The sequence below is a fragment of the Anolis carolinensis genome, chromosome 3 (assembly GCF_035594765.1).
Source record: "Anolis carolinensis isolate JA03-04 chromosome 3, rAnoCar3.1.pri, whole genome shotgun sequence".
In the NCBI taxonomy this organism is placed as follows: Eukaryota; Metazoa; Chordata; class Lepidosauria; order Squamata; family Dactyloidae; genus Anolis; species Anolis carolinensis.
The window spans coordinates 8,427,714-8,452,123 of record NC_085843.1 but is presented as its reverse complement, the minus strand read 5'-3'; the positions used below and the strand labels follow the sequence as shown (position 1 = coordinate 8,452,123).

Below are 24,410 nucleotides of genomic sequence, written 5' to 3'. Positions count from 1 at the left end.
TCATCAGCAGAGAAATTCCTCACCTGAGATAGTTTTATCTGCTTTCTATAGCTACTTTCTCTTTTGGTTGTGTAATGCAATTTCTTTCAGACTGTCAGATCTGAACAGTCCACAATTATTTTTTTCCAGCAGCCAATGGTGCAGGAGATCAGCGCCATGACAGGCACTGATATAGCATCTCTGAGCACCTTAATGTAGGATAGCACAGAAGCTGCACTCCCAAGAGAAATAAGGCCCCCTGCAGAGAAGAGGATTGCCTGTGCTGCAAAGCCATTAATCCAAGGACAAAAAGGGGCTACATTTTTAGTTAATATCAAGTCTTTAGTCATATTTGGGGGACCCTGGTGGCACAGTGTGTTAAAGCACTGAGCTGCTGAACTTGCGGACCAAAAGGTCCCAGGTTCAAATCCCAGGAGCGGAATGAGCGCTCGCTGTTAGCCCCAGCTCCTGCCAACCTAGCAGTTCGAAAACATGCAAATGTGAGTAGATCAATAGGTACCGCTCCGGCGGGAAGATAACGGTGCTCCATGCAGTCATGCCGGCCACATGACCTTGGGGGTGTCTACGGACAACGCCAACTCTTCGGCTTAGAAATGGAGATGAGCACCAACCCCCAGAGTCAGTCACGACTGGACTTAACGTCAGGAGAAAACCTTTACCTTTTAGTCATATTTGAGGATATTTACATAATTTGATTTCTCTTACATCCATGAGAAGTTGGAGTTGGTAGCATGGAGACCCATACATCTTAGAAAGTAGACTAAGTCTATGATAAGATGTCACATTGGGGAGGAAGCAAACTTTTTTTTCTGCAGCTCTGGAGACTAGGACACAGAGCAATGGATTCAAATTGTAGAACAAGAAGATTCCTCTTAAACATTAGGAAGAACTTACTGATGATAAAAGTGGCTTGACAGTGGAGATGCCATCTAGGAATCTTCTTCCTTGGAGGTTTTTAAGCAGAGGCTGGATGGCCTTCTGTTGGGAGTGCTTTGATTGTATGTTCCTGCATGACAAGGGGTTAGATTGGGGTTTCTTCCAACTCTATGATTCAATGAAAGCTTATGCTACCAACTTGGTTCTCTTTGTTAGTCTTGAAAAAAACCATGAGAACTCCATGAGAAGTGTTTTTATAAGAGTTATGGACATTGTTTGGGGTGTTGCTGAGCCCCAAGCAATAAGGATTTTGGGCACTGCATAGAACAGGTCACATGCTATGGTGGACCATATTGTGTTGCCAGTCATGCAGAAATGGCTTAACCTAGAAGGGATCGATGCAGTGGGAGCTTTTCCAGAGCCAACTGGACAGTTGAGCTCCATCTTGGTTTGTACCTTTTCCTGAAGGTCAGTCATGATTCTACTGCCCCTTGTGTCTTCCAAGCAGGAAGAAAGAATAAAATAACAAAGGCAAGGTAAAAGACAATCTAAATCAGTTATTCCCAAACGTTGGTCCTCCAGGTGTTTTGGACTTCAGCTCCCAGAAGCCGCAACCAGATTATCCAATAGTCAGGAATTCTGGGAGCTGAATTCCAAGACACCAAAAGGACCAAAGTTTGGGAACTACTGATATAAACATTCAGATGTGTTTCATAAGTTCTAGGTCTGGGGTGATCGAAAACCCCTAATTCTAAGTCTTTGAGAAACATGGTAGAAAATGAAAAAACCAAACTGCCATTCTTCTACCCTTTTGGTTTTCACGGAACTCCTGGAAAGGTGGTGAATAGATAAGGAGCAAAATACCCATATTAACAACGCTGGGTATTTGTATGAGGACATGACTCACTTCAGTGTTTGGGACCAGCGGGGCTATGAAGACCCCCATTTACAAAGAAACTTTCCCAGTGATCCTCAGACAATCAAGGAGTCCGTAGATCTGTGCCAAGTCTCTTTCAAAGATGCTTCTCTCCTCTCTCCCTCTCTCTCCCCCCCCCCCCCTTTTGCCTCAGCCCTGGGGATGTTTTAACAAGAACCCTTCTTTTGCCTCTGTTTAAACGTCAGCGCCTTGCATGGGAGAAGTGGCCGCTTCTAAGACAGCTGCTGTGATAGTTGGCTTGTCTACACAGAGCAAGCAATTGTCGGTCGCCTTTGTGCAAGTTTTCACTCTGTGCCATTTAATGGAAGAATACATTACCCCACCGTGTCTTTAAAGGGGTTTTAGTAACAGCAAGTGTCCAAGAACTTTTTTTATATAAAGCTAAGCCATGAAAAAAAAGAATAGATTCAAAATGAGAAGGAACATGCTGGGCATTAAATTTAACTGTGCCTTTCTAAAAAGGCAGGACTTTGTGAACCATGAATCATGCGTATTCTCCCCCTGTCAGCAATTAGATCATAATGTGAGTCTTGCAGTGAAGAAGTTAGGCATCATGTTTTGTCCAAAATGTTTTTGTTATCCTCAGTGCTGTGATTGGCATTTTGTAAATGCTCATTTCTGTCAGTAACTTTCTGGAGTTTTTGCACTTGTTACTTGGACTTTCCCTTTACAATTTGAATGGGAGTCCAATATTTACAGGTATGCACGTAGGGCACTTCTTAAATACTTAACAATTTATGAGAAAATATTTGTTTTATTTATGTTTTAGTATATGTAGCTCAAGATACATAAGTCTTCTCTACTTCACTCTTACATCAGTCCAGTAATGTAGACCAAATTGAGTAACTAGGAGAAAAGAAAAATGTTTTCTTGTGAGTAAATCATCAAAGTTTTATGCTAAGTTTTTTAATGACTCCTGGATCATTTCAGAGTTGGATATTTGCTTTATTTTTTGCCCTTCTCTAAATCATCATTGCTGCACTAATAATTGATTGCTGAACAGCCTAAACTCTATGAAACATAGACTGCCTGCTATTTCTCATCAGCATTAAATGATGTGGCATGTCTATATCTGACAATTACTACTTCAGACTGTAAATGGAAGCTGACAAGATGAAATATTCCTCGGTTTCAAAAGATATCCCTGAATGCCAAAAAGGAACATAGGGAAATAGCTGCCAGGATATCTTTCCTTCCCAAAACATAACCTTTCAACTTGCAGATCTAGACCTTTGTTTGAAGTGTACCACCTTATTTGATACTTACAAGTTCATTAACTTCTTAAGATTTTTTTGTCATTGTCCATATTGCTTGAGTATTAATAGCTTGAGAATCAGCATAAAGTGGTAGTCCTGTCAATAAGCCAAGATGTCTACTGCCTGAACATGCTATTCTTGGCCGTACTTGTGATCCCAGATAAATACCTTATTTTAAATCCTATAATTATTTTCCCCAGTTTAGAATTCTGCTTCTTGCATCACCAAACTATTTTTTCTGGTTGTTTTTCTTGCAAAGCACCATGTACAATAATGCCATTATAGAAATACATTATTATAATAACAACAAAAGGGTCACTATGCTTATTATTTCCATTTGGCACCATGTTGTGTAGTTGGACACTTGACCATCTCTCTTTGCTGTTTCTTTTTGGGTCAGTTGTTCAATAGGTGCTAGAACAGTCAAACTTCAACCCTCCAGGTATTAGGAATTGTGGGCCTTGAAGTCCAAAACACCTGGAGGTCCAGGGTTTGCCTATATCTGTGTTAGAAGCTGTCTACTTTTCAGACAGTTCATGCCACTAGTTCCCTAAGAATGCACTGCAAGCAGGCATTCTCCTATTCGTGTAGTTGAGAGTTGTTGTTTTCCATTTAAATGGCCAAAGTGTCTTTCTTTTTAAAGACTCTTTCTGGCGCTTTCACCATTAACCAAGCTCAGAATCTTAAGGCGGAAAGCAAAGCTATAATTAGAACCGCTTTTTGGGCTCTTTATTTCTTCTTCCAGGCCAAGATGAGGAAGGGTTTGTTTTCCTCCTCTTGGAATGAGCTGGAACCGAGGTCCAGTAATAAATACCAGCCCTGTTTCTGCAAACACCCATCTTTGCTGGAATCCAGTCAGCGGGGATGGGAACCTGTGCAAGGATGTAACCAATGCAAAAGCAAGGAGAGAGCATTCAGGACCTTTCGGGATTCTGATGCTGGATGGAGCCTGGGGCCGTGTGTTAAACAGCAACTTTGCTTGGAGGAAAATGTTCTCCCCAACAAACAAGAAAGCCAGGACACACACCAAGTGGCCTCCATCCAAAGTTTGATCAAGAGACAGTGACATTTTACTTTTCTGTGTGTAAATATTTTTGGGGAAAATGCTGTAGCAAAATTGGATTCATGGCACTTCTGGTACTAAAATAACCCAATCAAAGGGAAGAGACTGTCAGCCATTGTGATAAAGCGGGCTGCCTTTTTATTAGTCTTGCTTACAAAAATTTACAGAACAAAATACAATAAGAGTCTCACTTATCCAACCTTCACTTATCCATTGTTCTGTATTATCCAATGAAGTCTGACTTTTAGTAGTCAACGTTTTTGTAGTAAATGTTGCAATGTTTTGGTGCTAAATTCGTAAATGCAGTAATTAATACATAAGGTTACTGTGTATTGAACTGCTTTTTCTGTCAAATTTGTTGTAAAATACGATGTTTTGGTGCTTAATTTGTAAAATCATAATGTAATTTTATGTTTAATAGGCTTTTTTTCTCAATCCCTCCTTATTATCCAAAATTTTCGCTTATCCAATATTCTGCTGGCCCGTTTATGTTGGATAAGTGAGACTCTACTGTAGTTCTTGTTTTCTATATGGTCCTTCTTTCTTATGAATACCTGTTTATTTTTCTGAAATGAACTCAGGGTAAAGTGTAGAGCCCTGGTAGGTATCATGCAGCCCAACCAAAGCATCCCCTGCTCTAGCCTTTGATGATCATTTGCAAAACATGGTGGACCAATCATAGGCACATTGCTGTTGGGGCTGTTCCTGGGATTGGAGTCATGCTTCAAGAACCATCCTGTAATAAGCCACACACAAATTGACCATTGCATGTGCTTCTCGGTTGCTGGTATTTATTGGGCTGCGGGGCAAGGAACAACGTTTTCTTTTAGTTCTGGGTAAAATGCATGAGCTAGTTTGGTAAGTATGCAAGATCGCAATGCAATCCTGTCTGTTTTTGTTGTTTAAATGTTTATCAGTCTAGGGCTGGTTGTAAAGCTATGACCTTTTGAAAAATGCATTGCAAAATACAGTTTTAGTCTCTTGAGTGTTAACACCTTTCAACATTGACGGTTTGAGGCATCTTATCTGTTCTATGTTTAATTCTTTTGTTTCATAATCACTGAGAATAAGTTTTGTTGCTCTTCAGTGAGCCACAAAACTTTTCATATTTACAAGAATCCCTGTTCAACGGTATAGCCACCTTTAAAAAAAATTAAAAGGGTTTTTGTTTTTTTTTTTGGAATAGAGGAAGTAAGATACCCTTTTCCTCCACCCGAGTTAAAACCTCATGGGCAAACGGAAGGGCTTTTTCTAAGTTTGGAATTGTTTTATTTTGCTCAGTTCCATAAAACAAGGACACAGGGAATGTTCTTTTTTAAATTTCTTACAATTGGATACAAATGGGGAAAAAAAACCTAGTCAGGTGTTCACATACCAAGGGCATCATGGGTGGGGAAATAGATCTAAGCAATGCACCCATTCACTCTCTTCCTTTTTGTGTGTTTCAGAGCCGGCAGTTAGAATCTGAGACCGGAACAACAGAAGAGCACAGTCTGAACAAGGAAGCCCGGAAATGGGCCACGCGTGTGGCACGGGAACACAAAAACATCATTCACAGTCAACGGGTGGGTTGAGAATCAAAGGAGGAGCAGCTGCAAGGGAAAGGTGCTCTGTGGTCCCTGGTTGGTTTCTGTAAGAAGAGGTGCAGAAAAGAGGCAGAGTTGCAGGGAGTTGGAAAAAGGTGGTTTTCTTTTTAAATACACCAAAGTGAAATAAATATCTTTTTCAACACCTTGAGACTTTTTTCTCTTTTCTGCACCTCATTGACTGGGTGTTACAAGTGCACATTGTTTTGCGGTTACTTTAAAAAGCTCTAACGTGGACTTTCTGCTTGTTGTTGCTCTCAGACACTCCTTTTTACACAAGTAAAGGATTGGGTGAGTAAAAAGGAGTGTTGGAAGCATCCTAAAACATCCTAAAGTCACCTGATCTTGTCTGATTTTGTAAGTTACGCAAGTCTGGTTAGCACCTGGATGAGAGACCACCAACGAATATGAGGTTCTTTAGGTGATATTTTGGAGGAAAAAACTGGCAAAACCACTTCTGAGAATCCCTTGTCTTAGAAAATCCTATGAACTTCATTGAGTTGTTATAAATCAACAGGTTACATGAAGACGTGCATATACATATGCACAAATGGTTGAGTACAGGCAGCAGAGGTGTCACTTTTTCACAAATTTTGAAAACAATATTTAACAGAACATAAAGAATCACATCTTCCCCCAAATCAAATACCTAGATGTTGGTTTTTCAGAAAAAGCAGTAGTAATATGAAACAAACCTGATTAAAGATTTTTTGTTTAAAAAATTCCAAAGCCTCAAAAGTTTAGAACAGGCATAGGCAAACCTCAGCCCTCCAGGTGTTTTGGACTTCAACTCCCACAATTCCCAACAACCAGTAGGCTGTTAGGAATTGTGGGAGTTGAAGTCCAAAACACCTGGAGGGCTGCAGTTTGCTCGTGCTTGATTTAGAGCACTATTTGTATCTTTCCTTTTGTATGGTTTGAGAAGTAAGCTCAAGCAGGTCACATATCAAAGCAACTGTATGTTAGCAGGAAAATCCAAGTGGGAAGTGAGTTTTTTTGTTTTTATTCAATCTTCATCACCTAAGGGAGGGAAAAATCTTGATTCCCTTTAGCATGCCTTGGACTGTGTTGTTTGTAAGCAACACTAGCTGAGGGAGACTGTTTTTAAGTCCGATCCTTTATTCCCCCCCCCCCCCCCTTCAAAGAGAAACAAGTTTGCAGCCATCTGGAAAATCCTCTCTGAAAATATGAACTTTCAGAACAACTTTATGGTTGATTTTCAAGAGTTGGAGTAAGGAAACACTTGAGCCATCATGGTGTAGTGGTTTACATTTTGGATTTGGGGCCAGGGTTCAAATTCTGCATTTTGGCCATAAACTAATTTTCCTTCAGCCTCAGAGGAAAGTAAACCTCCTCTGAATAAATATGGCCAAAAGAACTTTAGAAGAGGTTGGAGTTGAAGATACGTGACCAATCAAAGGGAAAGCTTGCCTCAGATAAAACGACTGTTTGGAGGAACGTTGGCGAGGGTGTTTTGGGACAGTGAAAATGTAAACCTTTGGCAACAGAGTCTTGGATTCTAAAACTCTGACATGATCAGGGATAACAGCAGCCAAATGTCTAGAGAGCAAGGGACAGCCACAGGAAGGAGCATACTTTTGTCCTTCCTGTTTGTGACTAAGTGTAAATCAGGATGATGCTTTATTTCCAAGTGTCAGCATATAAAGACCTCTCTGCAAAGGCTTAGTGGACAGTTCTACATTCCTTCTGGAAGCAAGGGAAGTTTCAATGTAATTTCATTCACTCAGTAATAATCAGCATTTTCAACGCACCAAATATTTTTCTTCTCTATGGTAGGCTCTTGAGGAATTGGAATGCCATGGGCCGACGGCATCTGAACAGAGCCGAGCAGAGCTGGAACAGAAAATAGATGAAACCAGAGAAAACATCCGCAAAGCTGAGGTGAGAGAAAAATAATTTTATCAATATATCTGACTATTCAAAGCAACTACACAGATTATAGCAACTGTTGGGTTATTGTGCATCAGTGGTGGATTTCTTTTTTTCTCACTCTTTGTGGATGCTTTAAAAGGGGTTAATAAGACCTCTTTTACCTCAGTATGAGAGGGAAGGAATAACATTTGATTTATCTTGTAAGAGGGGCAGCACTAATGAAAAAGCATTCCTTTTGACTAGCAGTGAAGAATTACAGACACCGAGAAACCTCTTAGCTACAGCAGGAACTAATTCTGTACATTTCGTGGCTAAATGAGCTGCAATAATTACAGTGATCCAAAAAAAGAAAGAAAATTAACTATCTTACTACTTATTACTGTTATCTTCTACATTGTTTTGACAGACAAGTTTCACAGCTACATTTGGATATCACACAAAGGCTATGGTAGAAACGTAATGTGAAGTCCCAAACTACATGAAAATCTCCAAACACTGTTTAAGTGGTCCTTGACTTTCCCTTTACCAGCAATAAATGCTGAATTGCTACTAAAGCTCACAGAAGTTGAGCTATGCTATGGTGGCAGCATCCAGAAAAATATGTAAATGTTTATTAAAATTTCAGCTTTTTGGATTATGCCAAATTTTGGTGATGATGAGCTGCAAATAAGTGGGGAGGGCAATGTACAGCTTGAAGACTCTGCTCCATGTTTACTGTTAATGTATGGATTCTAGCAAAGCAGGCATGCCAGGTGAATTACTACATTTTACTATCGTGCCCCACATACACACAGTTCAAGTTCCTCTAAATTGGGCCTATATTTTATCAGTAGCTATTTTAGTTTGCACACTGATCCCTTTGCTCATTCAGTCTTGTAAGCCTTGCATGTATTCTTTCGTATCTCAGTGTGAATCTCTATATCTAAGTGCTACTTTTTGCCTGGTTCTCAGCACATAGTACTAGTGAAAGATTCTATATTTAACTATGTCATTTTTAGGAGAAAGAAATACGGAAATCAGTGAAAGAATACTGTTGCCCTTGCAAAAATAAATGAGACACCTGCTACTATCATGTGCTTTAGAGCAGAAAACATTCATGTGGGAGGCAAGTGGGAAACTAGCAGATGTGTATTTTTTACTCTCAGTAGAAGCGTAGAAGTTCTGCTGGGTCAGACCAAAGAGACATATTTTTGCACCTCCTGTTTCTAAGAGTTGCCAACAGAAAGCTTTCTTGAAGCATCAAGAGAGCTCATAGCAGTAATGGGTATGCAGTGGGCATGGTGCCTCTGAGCCATTGGTTATAGATTCATAGAACCATTGAGCAGGAAAATGTGACATCCTTTCTTTTCCCCAAACTAAACATATCTGGCCCCATAAGCCTCTTCTCATAGAGATTCTTAGCTTCCAAACTTCTGACCATTTTATTTGCTTGTCCATATCCATTCTAGCTTGCCCATGAATGTTGGTGTTCAGAATAGGACACAGTGTTATTCCAAGTGAGGTTTGACTAAATCAGAATAGAATGTGAATATGGCTTCCCTCGATCTCCACACTATTCTCTTATGAAAGCAATCTAGAATTTCATTGGCTTTTTAAACTGCTGCACCACCCTGTTGACTCATGTTCAGCTTGTGGTCCACTAAGACTCCTAAATTCCTTCCACATGGACTGTTTTCAAGCCAAGTGTCACCCATCCTATGTCTGTTCATTTCATTTTATTGCCAAAGTATAGTGTATTACATAGAAGCCGCTGTGGCACAAAGATTTAAACCCTTTTACCAACTGGAATGCTGACCTGAAGGTTGGGTTGCTAACCTGAAGGTTGCCAGTTTGAATCCGAGGGACAGGCTGAGCTCCCGTTTGTCAGCTCAAGCTTGCGGGGACATGAGAGAAGCCTCCCAGCAGCTTAGTAACAGATCCGGGCGTCCCCTGGGTAACATCTCTGTAGACGGCCCATTCTCTTGCACCAGAATCGATTTGCAGTATGTTCTCAAGTCACTTCTGACACAATAAAAAGGTATATTACATTTCTCCCTGTCGAAATTAATTTTGTTAGTTTTGGTCAGTTAGCTTTCTCAACTCTTATGGTCATTTTGGATCCTGATCCTGTCCTCTGAGGCATTAGCTATCCTTCCTAATTTCGTATCACCTGCAGATTTGACGTTCATGGTCTTTTATTCCATCATCTAGATCATGTATCAAACTCAAGGCCCATGGTACAAACTTGGCCCTTTATGTCCTTTTATGTGGTCCTTCAGATGCTGGACTACAACTCCTGTATTCTTTATCATCCGACATCATGACTAGAGCTGGTGGGAGTTGTGATGCAGTAACATCTGGAATGCTGCAGTTTGTTCTGTTTAGTCAGTAGAGTGGAGTTTGAATGTAGATACAAGGCTTGTGGCTATAATGCCCGACTAAAGTATCCTTTAACCTTTCCCCAACCTCAGAGCCACAAGTGGTATTGGGTTGCAATTTCCATTATCCCCAGTCCACATGGCGAATAATCAAAAGTGATGGGAGTTGTCATTCAGTAACTTCCAGGGACTCAAACTAAAGAGAACCACTATGTTAAAAAAATACAGTTCACTCTCTGTATCTATGGATTCAGCAACTCTTTGAAGGCAGCCATCAGGCTGGTGTGGCCCATAATGAAAATGAGTTTGACATCCCTGATCTAGGTTATTAATTAAATCATCCATAATCTATATTTCAAGATATGAACTGATCACAAGATATTCCATGTTGAACAGGAATGTGGCATTTATATTGTAGTATATTGTTTCTGTGTTGTTCTAAGTCTAGCAGAGTTTGCGTCCCATTGATGGTAAACATGCATTATCAAGATGGAACTCCATCTTGACGTTCAGACAAATTTCTGGAGCTGACCTTTAACAGGTGGAACAGGTACATTTCTATATATGGAAATTGCTGTACAGTTAACAAAAGCCTACTGCACTTACCACGCTCTTAATGTTGCACTTCTTTGAATAATACACTAATTCATCTACACACTAATTGCTTAGACAAAAATAAAATATTCTCCTTCTTATAAAGTGTAAAATAATGTTGATGCCAATATACAGCTAAAATTCAGATTTATTAGAATAATATTTTTCTGCCAGTAATTCCTGTCCTAGGAATGTTGAAATGAGTCATAGTGCCAGTAAATGAGGTTCACGCACAAACATGCCTAAAATTAGATGTTGGATTTCACTGTTGCCATAATACTGTTGCTTTTCTGGCAACTCCTTTTTTAAAAAGTTAGAACAGCTTTAATACTTTAAGTAGCTCAGAAACATGTGTTCATCTGTTTACCTGATATGTATACATATCAATTCAGTAGATTTTACATGTGTGGGGTTTCTTGCATTTGAAACATTTACATTATACTCAAAGCTGCTTAGACTGTACAGCAAACAAATGACATATTTTAAATTAATTAAAACATACAGAGAGAATAAAAAGATGCCATCCCTCCACATTTACTGAAGTTAGGGGCACAGGAAACCTGAAGAAGTGGAGAGAAATAAAAATGCTATATTTATTATGTTTCTTGATATTGGTCTTATATAAATCTTAAAAATTACTTTTTTACTTAAGATAACATCCCTCTAGGAATCTCTAGATCTTGCAGTATAAATCTACAGTCAATTTCTGCTGGAAGCTGGTTATGAAATTGCACTGAAGGACTGAGAGAGAATGTTTTAATCAAATCCATTCAGATCTACAGAAGTCAAAACTGCAAATGAGGAGTGCCAACAGATAATTAAAATGACAAACCAAAGCATGTGGTTTTGTTAGGGAGATGGTGATCTTTTTCTGCCTGCAATAACTCTATAGCAAGTCTTCATCTCTTTTTAAAACTTATTTTTGTTTCAACGAAGCATGTGGTGTGCCATTCCTTAGCTCTGCCCAAAAGTCTGTGCCAAGATGAACCCTGCTCAAAGTTGTTCACCGCTTTGGTCTCTTCAAGAGAAAAAAGCAGTATATTATTATTATTTAATACACAACAAGATTACTACACCGCAAACAAGATCACTGTGCTGGCTTTTGTATTGCATCACACGTTGGACGCTTCCCAAGTGTCTAGGACTTTGTGATGTATTGACAAATAATGTGTGCAGATCTGGGTAGGGTGGCCTTTTGCAGCTAATAGATGGTGATTTTTGTCAGCACCGATTGTGTTTAAATGCAGACCAAGGTCTTTAGGCACTGCACCCAGTGTGCCGATCACCATTGGACCACCTTGACCGGCTTGTACCAGAGTCTTTGCAGTTTGATCTTTAAATCCTTGTATTGCGTCAGCTTTTCCAGTTGCTTCTTGTCAGTCCTGTTATTGCCTGGGACTACAACGTCAACAATACTTGGGTTTTTTCCATGATCGTGAGGTTTGGAGTATTGCGCTTCAGAACTCTTATCAGTCTGAATTTGGAAGTCCCAGAGTAGTTTAACGTGTTCATTTTGTGTAACTCTTTTGGGCTCGTGATCCCACCAGTTCTTTGTCACAGGCAGATGGTATTTGTTGCACAAGTTCTAATGGATCACTTGAGCAATGGTATTATGCCTCTCGTAGTCTGTCTTCACGATCTTCTTGCAGAGTCTACACTTGGGATCTGTCGTCGACTTTTCAATTCTGGTTTTGATGGCGTTGGTTCTAATTGCTTATTCTTGGGCTGCAAGAATCAGGCCCTCAGTCTCCTTTTTCGAAGTTCCATTTGTGAGCCACATCCATGTTTTTTCCTTGTCAATTTTGCTCTCAATCTTTCCCAGGAACTGTCCATGGAGAGCCTTCTTTGGCCAGTTTTCTCTTCTGCTATTATTATTATTATTATTATTATTATTATTATTATTATTATTATTATTAGAGTCTTCTTTGTGGAGAGAAAAAGTGGGATATAAATAAATATTATAATAATACTTTTTTTGAAGTTCTGTTTGGAAGTGCCTTTCCTTGAATGTTTAGCACAGTATATAAATCACCACTTTTTCCTGCAGCCTTTTTGTTTCCTTCTGAAGCAGAAAACTTTTTTTTTCCTCTTTCCTTTTTTGGAAACTCATGATGCAGACTTAACAGACGAGGACAGCTTAAAACATCTCAGTGTGATATGTATTTCACATTTCCCCTGGAGCTTTCTGGTTAATGGGGATGAACATGGCATGCATTACACCAATAGCAGCTTCCAAGCCTTGGGGCCAACTCTGGACGCTGCTGTGTTCCCTTAAAGGCCCTCATTAGCTTTGGTCCAGTGAATCTGCGGAAGAGCACCTGTGCAAGTATGTTCCTATGCCGTCCAGATTTGCAATTGTAGCAGTGCTCTTCCAATTAAGCCGGTTTGCGCTATCAGGAACACAGGGCATGCGTTCCTCTCTCAGTTTCTTCCAGGGTCTCGAGTGTATTTCCCCATGAAATAATGGAAGGCTTCTTTGCTGGGTTTTGGCTTTTGCCAAAAAGTATGGAAAAATAGAAAAATGTACCCTGGTGACCATTGTGTTTTTCCTCCTGGGTTTTACCCGCAGAAATAATGTCTTAGGCTGGCTCTTAAGTGATAGAATTAATTCAGATTGACTTTACTTTAACTGCCATATGTCAGTGCTATGGAATCCTGGGATTTGTAACTTATTGTGGCATCAGTGCCTTTTGGTAGAGGAGGCTAGAGACGGTGTAAAATGTATTTCTTCGATTCTGACACGCCATTATTTGTGAGATGCACACTACTTTTGTACCAACAGGAAAAAAAATTAAAAGGGGGCACATGATTCTAATACACACCCCATTTTAGGACTGTTTATATAGGGAAATTATGGGTTTTGCGATCAAAGAAATACAACAGGGGTCCTAAAACTTTTTAAGCAGAGGGCCGGTCCACAATCCTTCACAATAATTCAGAGGGGCCGGATTATTATTTGGGGGAAAAAATGAACGAACTCCTATGCACACTGCACATGTCTTATTTGTAATGCAAAAAACCCCAACAACAAAGAAAGAACAATACAATATTTAAAAATAAAAACAATTTTAACCAACATAAACCTATTAGGATTTCAATGGCAAGTGTGAGCCTGCTTCTGGCCAGTGAGATGGTCAAGTTAATTAGGATTGTTGTTGTTGTGTGCCTTCAAGTCATTTCAAACTTTGGGCAAACAAGTCTAAAACTGTGGGCAGGGGTCAAGTGAATGACCTTGGAGGGCAGCATCCGGCACACAGCATTAGTTTGGAGACCCCTGAAATACAGCATGACGCTCATGATTCCATAGCATTCAGCCATGGCAGTTAAAGTGATGTCAAAATATATTCGTTCTACAATGTAGATTCATCTTTGGATTGCTGAAAATACGCATTCTCTGAATGCTGCAGAGAATATTTTCTATATCATGTATTTTTAAGGGGCTTTATACTGAGTTTAAACTGTGGGAGTGGGCGGGGTTGTACGTGCCATTTCTTTTAGGGAGAAAAATGCACTCACGCTTTGCACTCTCAGAAGACAAGGTTCAAGCTCTAAGTCTGAGTTAATGGTGCAGCCCTTCATGTAGTGCAGAGGTCAGGATTTGCATCTGATAGCATATGATCCATGACTTGTTTTCCATCTCTGCCTTTGAGCCTTCTGCATTTTACTAAGCTTGAAAGCAAAGAGAAGCCTGGTATTTGTGTGTACGGCATAGCGTGAGAGAGTACTGATTCCCCCCCTTATTCACCTTTGGAAGGTTTGCCTGTGAGGATTGGCATCTGTGGCATATCTTGAATCATTAATCTGATGGCTCTGTGATAAGCAGCCCTGCATGGAAGGCTATGCATCAAATCTTCTCCTGGTTCAGCAGTCTTGCTCTTTTCCCACAGAAAACCTGCTCCGAACTCTGGTTCCCCTGTAACCTCTCTTCCAATCATTAATCCAAATATAACTGGCTTTTTTAAAACTTAGTGTATTTCAGGGTGGTTTTTTTTTTTTTTTGAGTGGTTGTTCTCATTCAAAATAAATTCTTGTCATTGTCCCATCTTGCAAATCGGTTGATGAAACGGAAAACATTTTTTTTCTCCTTGATACAAGGATATGCAGCTGGGAGGACAGCTTCCCATAGAATATTTATGTTGTACTAGAGGACTCACAAATCAAGCCTCTGTCCAGACCATCCCATGGAAAGACTTGTCACTATTCATGGAGGAAAAGGAAACATTGCAAAGCTGTTTACCAAGTACAGTAGAGTCTCACTTATCAACATAAACGGGCCGGCAGAATGTTGGATAAGCGAATATGTTGGATAATAAGGAGGCATTAAGGAAACGCCTATTAAACATCAAATTGGGTTATGATTTTACAAATTAAGCACCAAAACATCATGTTAAACAACAAATCTGGCAGAAAAAGTAGTTCAATACGCAGTAATGCTATGTCGTAATTACTGTATTTATGAATTTAGCACCAAAATATCACGATATATTGAAAACATTGACTACAAAAATGCGTTGGATAATCCAGAACGTTGGATAAGCGAGTGTTGGATAAGTGAGACTCTACTGTAATAGTATATCTAAAGAATACCTGAAGCCTTTGTGGAAATATTATTTACTAGCTTATGTACCTGGCATTGTCCAGGTGTCATTGGGACTGCTACTTTCACCGTTCTTTAGCTCTGAGAAGGTCTCCGACAACTGCGTTGCTGTGAGTTTTCCAGGCTGTATGTCCATGTTCCAGTAGCAGTCTCTTCTGATGTTTCATCCACATCTGTGGCAGGCATCCTCAGAGGTTTTGAGGTCTGTTGGAAACTAGGCAAGTGGGGTTTATATATCTGTGGAATGTTCAGGGTGGGGAAAAGAACTGCTTGAGGCAAGTGTGAATGCTGCAATTGGCCACCTTGATTAGCATTGAATGACCTTGAAGCTTCAAAGCCTGGCTGCTTCCTGCCTGGGGGAATCTTTTGTTGGGAGGTGTTAAATTACCCTGATTGTTTCTTGTCTGGAATTCCCCTGTCTTCTGAGTGTTGTTCTTTATTTACTGTCCTGATTTTAGAATTTTTTTTAATACTGGTAGCCAGATTTTGTTCATTTTCATGGTTTCTTCCTTTCTGTTGAAATTGTCCACATGCTTGTGGATTTTAATGGCTTCTCTGTGTAGTCTGACATGGTGGTTGTTAGAGTGATCCAGCATTTCTGTGTCCTCAAATAATATGCTGTGTCCAGGCTGGTTCATCAGGTGCTCTGCTAGGGCTGACCTCTCTGGTTGAGTTAGTTTGCAGTGCCTTTCATGTTCCTTGATTCATGTTTGCGCAATGCTGCATTTGGTGGTCTCTGTGTAAACTTGTCCACGGCTGCATGGTATATGGTAGACTCCTACAGAGGTGAGAGGATCCCTCTTGTCCTTTGCTGAACGTAGCATTTGTTAGATTTTCTTAGTGGGTCTGTAGATAGTTTGTAGGTTGTGTTTCTTCATCAGCTTTACTATGCAGTCAGTGGTTCCCCTGATGTATGGTAAGAACACTTTTCCTCTGGGTGGATCTTTGTCTTTGTTCTCGTGGCTTGTTCTTGGCTTTGCAGCTCTTATAATGTGGAGTCTTCATTGGCCTGTAGAGCCCAGTTTAGTTTACCTTGGAGGAGGTGGGCTTCACAGATTCCTTTTGCACAGTCTGCCAGGCCTTTAATTGGCAACTCTCTTTGGCCAGGCTCTTTTTGTGACTCTTTCCTCCCTTGCTCTACTTCCCATATGCTTCCCCTCCCTTTTCTGTTCTTTCTTTTTTCTTCTTCTTTTTCTTTTACTTTCTTTTGTACACTTTCCCTTAAAATCTTTATTTGCTCTCGCTTCCCTTGTTTTTCTTTTCTTCTCTTCCCTCGTGCCTTTTCCCCTTAACTTTCTCTTCTTTCTTTCCTTCCTTCCTTCCTTCCTTTCTTCCTTCCTTCCTTTTTCTCTTTCTCTTTCCTCCCTTCCTCTTTTCCCACACATGTTACTTTTCTTTACCAGTAATATCATAGAAGGCCACTTCACCTAGCAACAGACAGGCAGACAGATGGGCAAACAGATATATGTTGACTTTTATATCTATGGATTAACGCCTTTCCAGGTGCATTGTTTCCTTCACAAGATGCGTTACAAGATTTAGAAATGGGATGACGTTTAAAAGACTGAGCAGAATACATGCTTCTTCAGTGCCGTTTAAAGCAGTTCAGATGATACAAGTTGAGATTATATGAATACCAAGAAATGTCATTATTGCTCCCGACTTACCAGCCCCAGCAATGTGTCAACCCCCTGAATAAGATAGCCATCCAACTTCTACTTAAGGACCTTAAAAAGGTATTCCACTACCCTTTGAAGCAGTCTATCCAGACAGTTCTTCATGTAAGGTGGAATCTCATTGTCTGGAATCCTTTGGGTTGTGCAGCTTCCTTCAGCTATTTAAAAATGGCTAGCACATCCTTTCTCAGTTTTCTCTTCCTTAAGCTAATACTATTGGACTGCAACTCACAGCACTCTTCACCATTGGCTATGCTCCCTGGGGATGCTGGGAAAGACACTGGCTGCTCAGCTCCCACTCCTAGAGTTTGCTAGATGAGACCTGGGCTAATATCCTTCTAGTGTTTTATGCTCAGTCGTACATGCAGTTGTACTTTTAAAAATAATTGCTTGTTGTCTGAAGTGACTGTCCCAGCTTGACTGTCTCAAGCTAAATTTCCAGCTTTGCTATGGAATTCCTTCCCAGTGGATATGTCAGGGATAGAAATATTTTCATGCAAAGTATATTCTCTGCCACTAATCTAGAACCCTAAGAAATAAACCCATGTATACCAGAATGTTAGACTTATATTGTTATAGATCATTAGATGCAGAGAGAAATATAGATGTATAACAAGTTTCACAAGGCTATAATAGCATTATTTTTAGAGCTACCTTGTATTTAAAGGCAACTTAAAATCAAACAGCAGTTTATAATGAACAGTTATTTCTGTTCAAAGAGCAGTTAAGGACATAACACTCCAGGCTTGTGATCTGGACATCTGGCAAACATCTGGCTCTGCAGAATATTTATTCATCCTCCTAAACTGGATTCTCTTGTTCATTTCCCGAGTTGATTGAACAATGTCAGTAATATCCTGGCTCTCTTTTTGTCTCCATAGATAATAAAGCTGAAAGCTGAAGCTCGACTTGACCTCCTAAAGCAGATTGGGGTTTCGGTGGATACGTGGCTGAAAAGTGCAATGAACCAAGTCATGGAGGAACTAGAGAACGAACGATGGGCCAGCCTTCCTACAGTGGCCAACAATGGCTCTTCGCACTTGGTACAGTCATTATTATTCAACTCCTGGTCCTGCCTTCTTCTGAACTCCTAATCATGTGTTAGGTGTTGTTGTTGTTTGCCACCAAGTCACTTCCACTTGTAGCTGTCCTCCAAAGGAGAGGCCTCCAAGATCCCTGGTCAGCAGGTGCCCTGCTCAGATCTTGCAAAATCAGGTCTCCTTGGGTTCTCTGCTTAGGCCAGTCCACCTATAAAGTAAGCCCCGTGTTTACTTGCTGCCTTCCACTTTAACATGCCTAATTGTCCTTTTCATGCAGTAAAGGCTATGCTATGGAAATGCAACAAACTCACCTTCAGTTATCGGTGACAACAGATGTTGTGGCTTCATAAGAATTAATGTGTTCATTGTGGCATGAGTTTTTGGAGGCAACAGTTCACATATTACAAGGTGGATCAATTAAGAGTGCCGTTGATACATGGGTCCACTGGAGCTTTGAAAATGTATGAATATATACTGAATTTGCATTCAGTTGAGATGAGTCAGTGTCAGGGCTGTTAGGAGAATGGTCATATTTGAGTTCGGATATACCCAACATCAGACTCGGATACTAAAATAATTACATGGTTGCTGGTCTTGGCCGATGCATGTAACATTAAAGCAGGGTGCTGTTTAAAACTAACAGAAGGGACCATGTTAATAGGATTACAAACTGTCTGGCTTTTCTGCAAGGGTCAGACTTCACAACTGTCTGGAAAGGAAGACGCCAAGATTGTAGGAAAGGAGTTCATCTGGGAAGTATGAAGACATTAAAATTGCAGAACATAGTTCAATTAGCCCCTTTGTATATCTCATCCCACTTGGCTGTGCAAGCATTTGATGCAACAAAGTGGGATGGGAAGAGTGGCATTTTCTCTAGATCTGAATGTACTGAACAGTAACTAAGATTATTACTTTTTGCAAGTAATGAGTACAGAACCATGTTGAATCAGTTAGCTGCCCAAACACATTAATTGACACATGCAACCATTGCTCTGAAGCCTAATATCTGACCATTAAAATGTTTGGCTATTTGGGATAAGGATATTGAGTCAACCAAGGCTGTGACAGTCTTCATGCATCTGTTTTCTATGTGTCAGAAACCTAGTGCAACAGGTTCATGGGAGCACCGATGGAAAGGGGTATATTTAATTCGGAAGGGGGCATTTTTAAATACACAATTCCCATCTTATTTATAACTGCTTTTTATGTGCCCTGGAAGAAATTAAGCTTTCCACTGGGAAAGTGTGAGAATCTTAAAAGGGGATAACAGCAGCATTAGCTGGTTGAGGAGGAAGAACACCAGTCAATGTATCAAAAGCCAACAGTCGGATTTCCTTGGTAATTAAGATGTAGCAGTAATTCCTGTTTGACAAATTGGAGTAATTACGAGCCAGCTTAACTCTGACACTGTTTTTTTCCCCTGTATAGCATGTAGCAATAATCTTTTTCTGTGGCCCTAGAGAACTAACCAGGCCAGGGATAATCTCCTGCAGTTGACAGCACTAGCATTCCTGACAGTTCAGTCATTGTGTAAGACTTGCCCATACAGGTTGAGTCTCCTGTATCCAGAAATCCATCATCCGAAAGCCTCCAAAAATCAACACATTTTGTTTCCAGCTGCCTGCTTCTGCCTTTGAGGTGGCAGTGCCCCTGCTTGTTCACCTCTACGATCCTCAATCTCAGCCCGAGGCTGGGAGGAAATTGATTTGAGAGGCAAATGAGTAGGAGCACTGCAACCATCACATTGAAGACAGAAGCAGACAACTGGTGCCAAAAGTTTTGATGTCTTATCACTTTTACAGATCCTCAGTGTCTCCATCCTCAATTGTGATACATAAATGACAATGAATGAGACATTAGACTATTCCATAAAGGCACTAGAAGTGTTTCATATTTCAGTTCACTTTGGATTTTGCGGGGGGGGGGGGGGGGGGGGGAATCCAAAATGAATTGAAATATGGAACACTTCTTGTCCCAAGCATTTCAGGTTTGTTTGTTTGTTTTCATGTCAGGAGTGACTTGAGAAACTGCAAGTCACTTCTGGTGTGAGAGAATTGGCCATCTGCAAGGATGTTGCCCGGGGACGCCTGGATGTTTGATGTTTTACCATCCTGTGGGTGCCTTTTTTCATGTCCCTGCATGGGGAGCTAGAACTGACAGATGGGAGCTCACCCTGCTCTCCCCGGATTCGAACCGCTGACCTATCGGTTAGCAGTCCTGCCAGCACAAAGATTTAATCCATTGCATCACTGGAGGCTCCCAGCATTTCAGATAAGGGATATTAAACCTGTATCAGCTTAGCACATGGTTGAGCTCTTAGCTGGTCTTTTAAAGTCTTTCTGTCACCATGATGCCAAGTGAAAAGAACGAAAAATTGTACCTTGTACTGCATGCAGTACCAAACTTCAAGGAGATGTGTTCATATTTTCCTCGTTGCTTAGATTGTGTTTTTTTCCTACGCACAGTTTAAAGCACGCAGCACAGTGGTGTGCCACAGTTGGAGAATGCTGTTACCTCAGTGGCAGATCAAATTCTTTTCAGGCAGAAAGATTCAAGTTCAGCTTGTGGCAATTTAACTTCAACCAGCCTTCCCCAATCCAATCCCTTTAGTGTGATGGGCTATTTTTTTCTACATCACTCTGAGACTGAGCAGCCAATTCTGTCAATAACTGAAGTTGTAGTCTGACAATTCTAACAAGCGCTGATTTGGGGGTGGTGGTGTTCTGAATAAGCAGAAGGGAGACTGTGACAGTGTTAGAGACATTTGTTTCCTAGACCTGAAGATAGTTTGGACATTTGTACAGAAGAGGTGCTGTAAACTACACTGGGGACTCCTCTTAAAATCTGAGGGTCTTGTGCTTAACAGCTCCTCCCCATGGGCTTTGTTTCCACAAATGAAGTTAGAATCAGAATTGCAAATTGAGGTCTAGATTTTATGAGTTCCCTGTGTTGGCAGTGTTGGTTGTGATTCCTATGAAAGAAATTTTGGGAGCCAGCCTCCTGCCACTAAGGAGTGGCTTCTCTACCTTTTGGAAGAAGGATGGAAGCAGAAGCAAGACCAAAGGAAGAAGCAGAACTGCACAGATGCATTTCTTTCCATTGAGGCAGAGACCAGAAGAAGGAAACATTTCATTCCTCCAGGCTCCCTTCCCACCCCCTGCCTTTAGCTCCCTTCTTTTATCGGTTTCCTGTTGCAAAACCTGGAGCCTCTCCAGCGCTCTTCTCCTGCCCATGCAGCATGCCGGCAGTTTGGAGCAATGTCTGTCCTCGGTGCCAATTCCTAAGGAACTGGCAGATGCCAGAGTGTGGGAGGATAAAATCTCATTTCCATTTTCCCCTTTTGACACACACACCAAGCCCTGGGTCCTGAAAGGCTGGCGACGGATGCCCTTGGCAGCCAGGCTGGAGTTAGACAAAAGCTGGCATCTCTTCCTCCCGTTTTGGAGCAGTTAAAGGTCCAACTTTGCGGAATAGAAACACCCCGCTGTGTGTCATTCTTATGCCCCGTTTGTACAGTCCCTGGGCTCCCAAGGGTGCGTGCAGTGGTTATTAATTTTTAATGCCCGTCTGCCAAAAACTTGTTTCTCCCCTTTCTCTTACAAAACGGCGCTTAGCACAGGTGCCTTTGTTTTCTTTGTATCTGCATTTGTTAGATCGTTTGTTTGAAGCAGCTCTTGACAACCCTGCATTGAACATGTTCTCAACGTAAGAGAATAGCAAATAAGGGAGCAACATTCCTCAAACAGCTTGAAATCTAAATATTTAGCCTGCTGTCAAAATATGCCAGAAGTCCATTTCCCATTGCACACCTGTTTGCACAAGTAACCCAAGTGGTAACTTGTGAAAGAAAAGTGGTTTTGCATGCCAGGGAAGTGGGCAAGCGGGAAAAATCCATTGTTGATATGAGGACATTCTCGTGTGTTTGTAGTGACGTATTTTCAGTGACCAGGATATAGGCTTTGTGGGCAAATCAATGCTACCTTGAATGGTAGCAACAATTCTACATTTGTATGCATAGCATTTTTAATTAAATTTATATCTATCAGTTCTTTTGCATCAACAAATCATGTAAGACATTGTTAGAACCTTGATTGTAACAAAATCCAAGATGGTTATGGATAAGATGGAAGATGGCGAGGCTCCTTCTCTGGAGGTTTTTAAGCAGAGACTAGATGGCCATCTGTCACGGGTATTTGGATTGTCCTTCTGTATGACAGAATGGGATTGGACTTGATTGACTTATGATCTCTTGCAACTCCCTATGATTCTATACTTATCACAAATGGATACCTTTGGAGCCATCTATATAATCCAGAATGCTTATTCTTTTCCAATCTCTCTCCTATTAGCTAAATGTTGATATAGAGAGGGAGGAAGGAGAAGAGCTGGAAGATGGCATGGATGGTTTTGACGACAGCAGTTCCAGTCCTTCTGGTACACTCAGAAATTATCCGTTGACCTGCAAAGTTGTATATTCATACAAGGTGCGTAAAAACACGTTCCTGAGCTTACTATGGAACAAGGAAACCACAGAGAATAGTGAATGCAAGTGAAATGAATGACTTCCACCAAATGTTATCATAGAGTTGTCATAGAAAACCTTAAAAATCCTAAATAGTTATCCTTTCTAGGAAATTGATAGGCCCACCAGAGTAACTCTATTTAACTCGCCCTTGTTTAAATTTTATACTGTTTTCATACTTTGTTTTACTATGCCACTGTTTATTAAGTTTTGTTTTAACTATGTTATTGTATTAGTATTTTTACTGGATGTTGTCGTGTGTCTTGTATGTATTTTATTTTGTTTTATTGTAATTGTTTGGGCTTGGCTCCATGTTAGCCACCCCGAGTCCCTTCGGGGAGATGGAGGCGGGGTACAAAAATAAAGTTCTTGTTGTTGTTGTTATTGTTGTTGTTGTTAGGGCTTCACTGGTGAGAAAATACAGGCTTTGGTACCGATGAGGTCTCCTTCGGGTTCAGGAAACAAGCATTGGTGTTTGGCACAGGGGTGAAACATTGCATTGCTCCCTCCTTTGCCTCCTTTGCATTTCCTACGATGAATGGGTACTCATTTTATGTCTGAATTAGAATGAAGCCATTTGGTTCAGAATTCTGCATTTGGGAACATTTGTGTGTAGGGGGAGGTAGCATACCAAGAATGGTGGTGCCGTTGCGGACAGATTTGATCCATACTTACATGAACGGTTAAGGTTGTAAGTTAGGTAAGGCTGAGGTTTCCTGAAGCTCTTAATCTTTGCCTGTTAGAATCACCTAGGCTCACCCTGGTGCTGAATGTCACTTAGGGACGTGGTTCAAAGTCTATGTATATGCTGCATTGCCCCCAGCAGGTATGTTAGCTAAATGTGCTGACTTCATATTGAAAGAAGGACTCCTTCCATTCTGGGTAGTTTCCAAGGAATCTGGTGTGTTTTACATGTAACCTTGAGACAAAGAATTGGGGACAGTGATCCTCCCACTCCTAAAATTCACCTATTACAAGTTGTGGGGTTTTTCCCTTACGTGGAAATTGAGTATTTACTCCAAATGTCTGTCACTGTTAACTCCACAGGCTTCCCAGCCAGATGAATTAACAATTGAAGAACATGAGGTTCTGGAAGTGATTGAAGATGGAGATATGGAAGATTGGGTAAAGGTATCATTTGGTTTTTCCTGTCATTGTGGCATGTGGGGGGTGGGAGGCAATGGTGGTGATGGCTGGGTAAAATGGATGGAATAGGAATAGATATAGTTGTTCATACATGTGCCTCCTTTTCAGTCATCTCAATCTTCCCAACTCCTGTAGGCACGAAATAAGGCAGGCCACGTGGGCTACGTGCCTGAGAAGTATCTGCAGTTCCCGACTTCCAACAGTCTCTTGAGCATGTTGCAGTCGCTGGCAGCGCTGGACAGCCGGTCTCATACTTCCAGCAATTCAACGGAAGCTGAGCTCGTCTCAGGAAGCCTCAACGGAGACTCCAGTGGTAAGTGCCACCAGAATGGATCACCTGAGGTTGTGGTGAGCGTGGGACCTGAAGACAGTAATCATGTATCTTCAAGGGTTTCTCTGCCATGTTTCCTACTTTGAAACAACCCGGAGCAACCATTTAAATACATAAATACATAATGATGAGGCCATTTTGGAGGTAGGCCAATCTAACAAGTCCATAGTGGAACCATTAGTTCGTTCCCTTCTTTTATACAATAAATTGAGGTTGGGTGCTTTTTTTTTTCAAATGTGTAATATACTGTGTTCACTTATATTTGTGTGCAGCATTAAGTGTGCTTAAAATGACCTGTGGAAGTCATAAATTGATTGCACACCACCTAAGGTTATCATAAAGGGGGAAGACATATTTAAGGATATCCAAGGAAATCCTAGCAAATTGGGACTGAGACTATGTCGCACAGGCCCATTCAGCAAAGCAGACAACCCTACTTATTGGGTTGCTGTGAGTTTTCCAGGCTGTATGGCCATGTTCCAGAAGCATTCTCTCCTGATGTTTCACCCGCATCTATGTCAAGCATCCTCAGAAGT

The 24,410-nt window shown here is 40.8% G+C and overlaps 1 protein-coding gene across 2 annotated transcripts in view; it reads left to right on the top strand.

Annotated features, from left to right (window-relative positions):
• The window catches only part of fchsd2 (FCH and double SH3 domains 2), a 181,986-nt gene that overhangs the window by 143,510 nt on the left and 14,066 nt on the right, over nucleotides 1-24,410 (top strand). For both annotated transcript variants that reach the window (XM_008117766.3, XM_003225416.4), the window contains 6 exons: nucleotides 5,581-5,697; nucleotides 7,516-7,620; nucleotides 17,717-17,878; nucleotides 22,225-22,359; nucleotides 23,445-23,528; nucleotides 23,679-23,856. In XM_008117766.3, coding sequence (XP_008115973.1) covers nucleotides 5,581-5,697; nucleotides 7,516-7,620; nucleotides 17,717-17,878; nucleotides 22,225-22,359; nucleotides 23,445-23,528; nucleotides 23,679-23,856 — 781 coding nt within the window. The remainder of the gene's footprint in view (nucleotides 1-5,580; nucleotides 5,698-7,515; nucleotides 7,621-17,716; nucleotides 17,879-22,224; nucleotides 22,360-23,444; nucleotides 23,529-23,678; nucleotides 23,857-24,410) is intronic.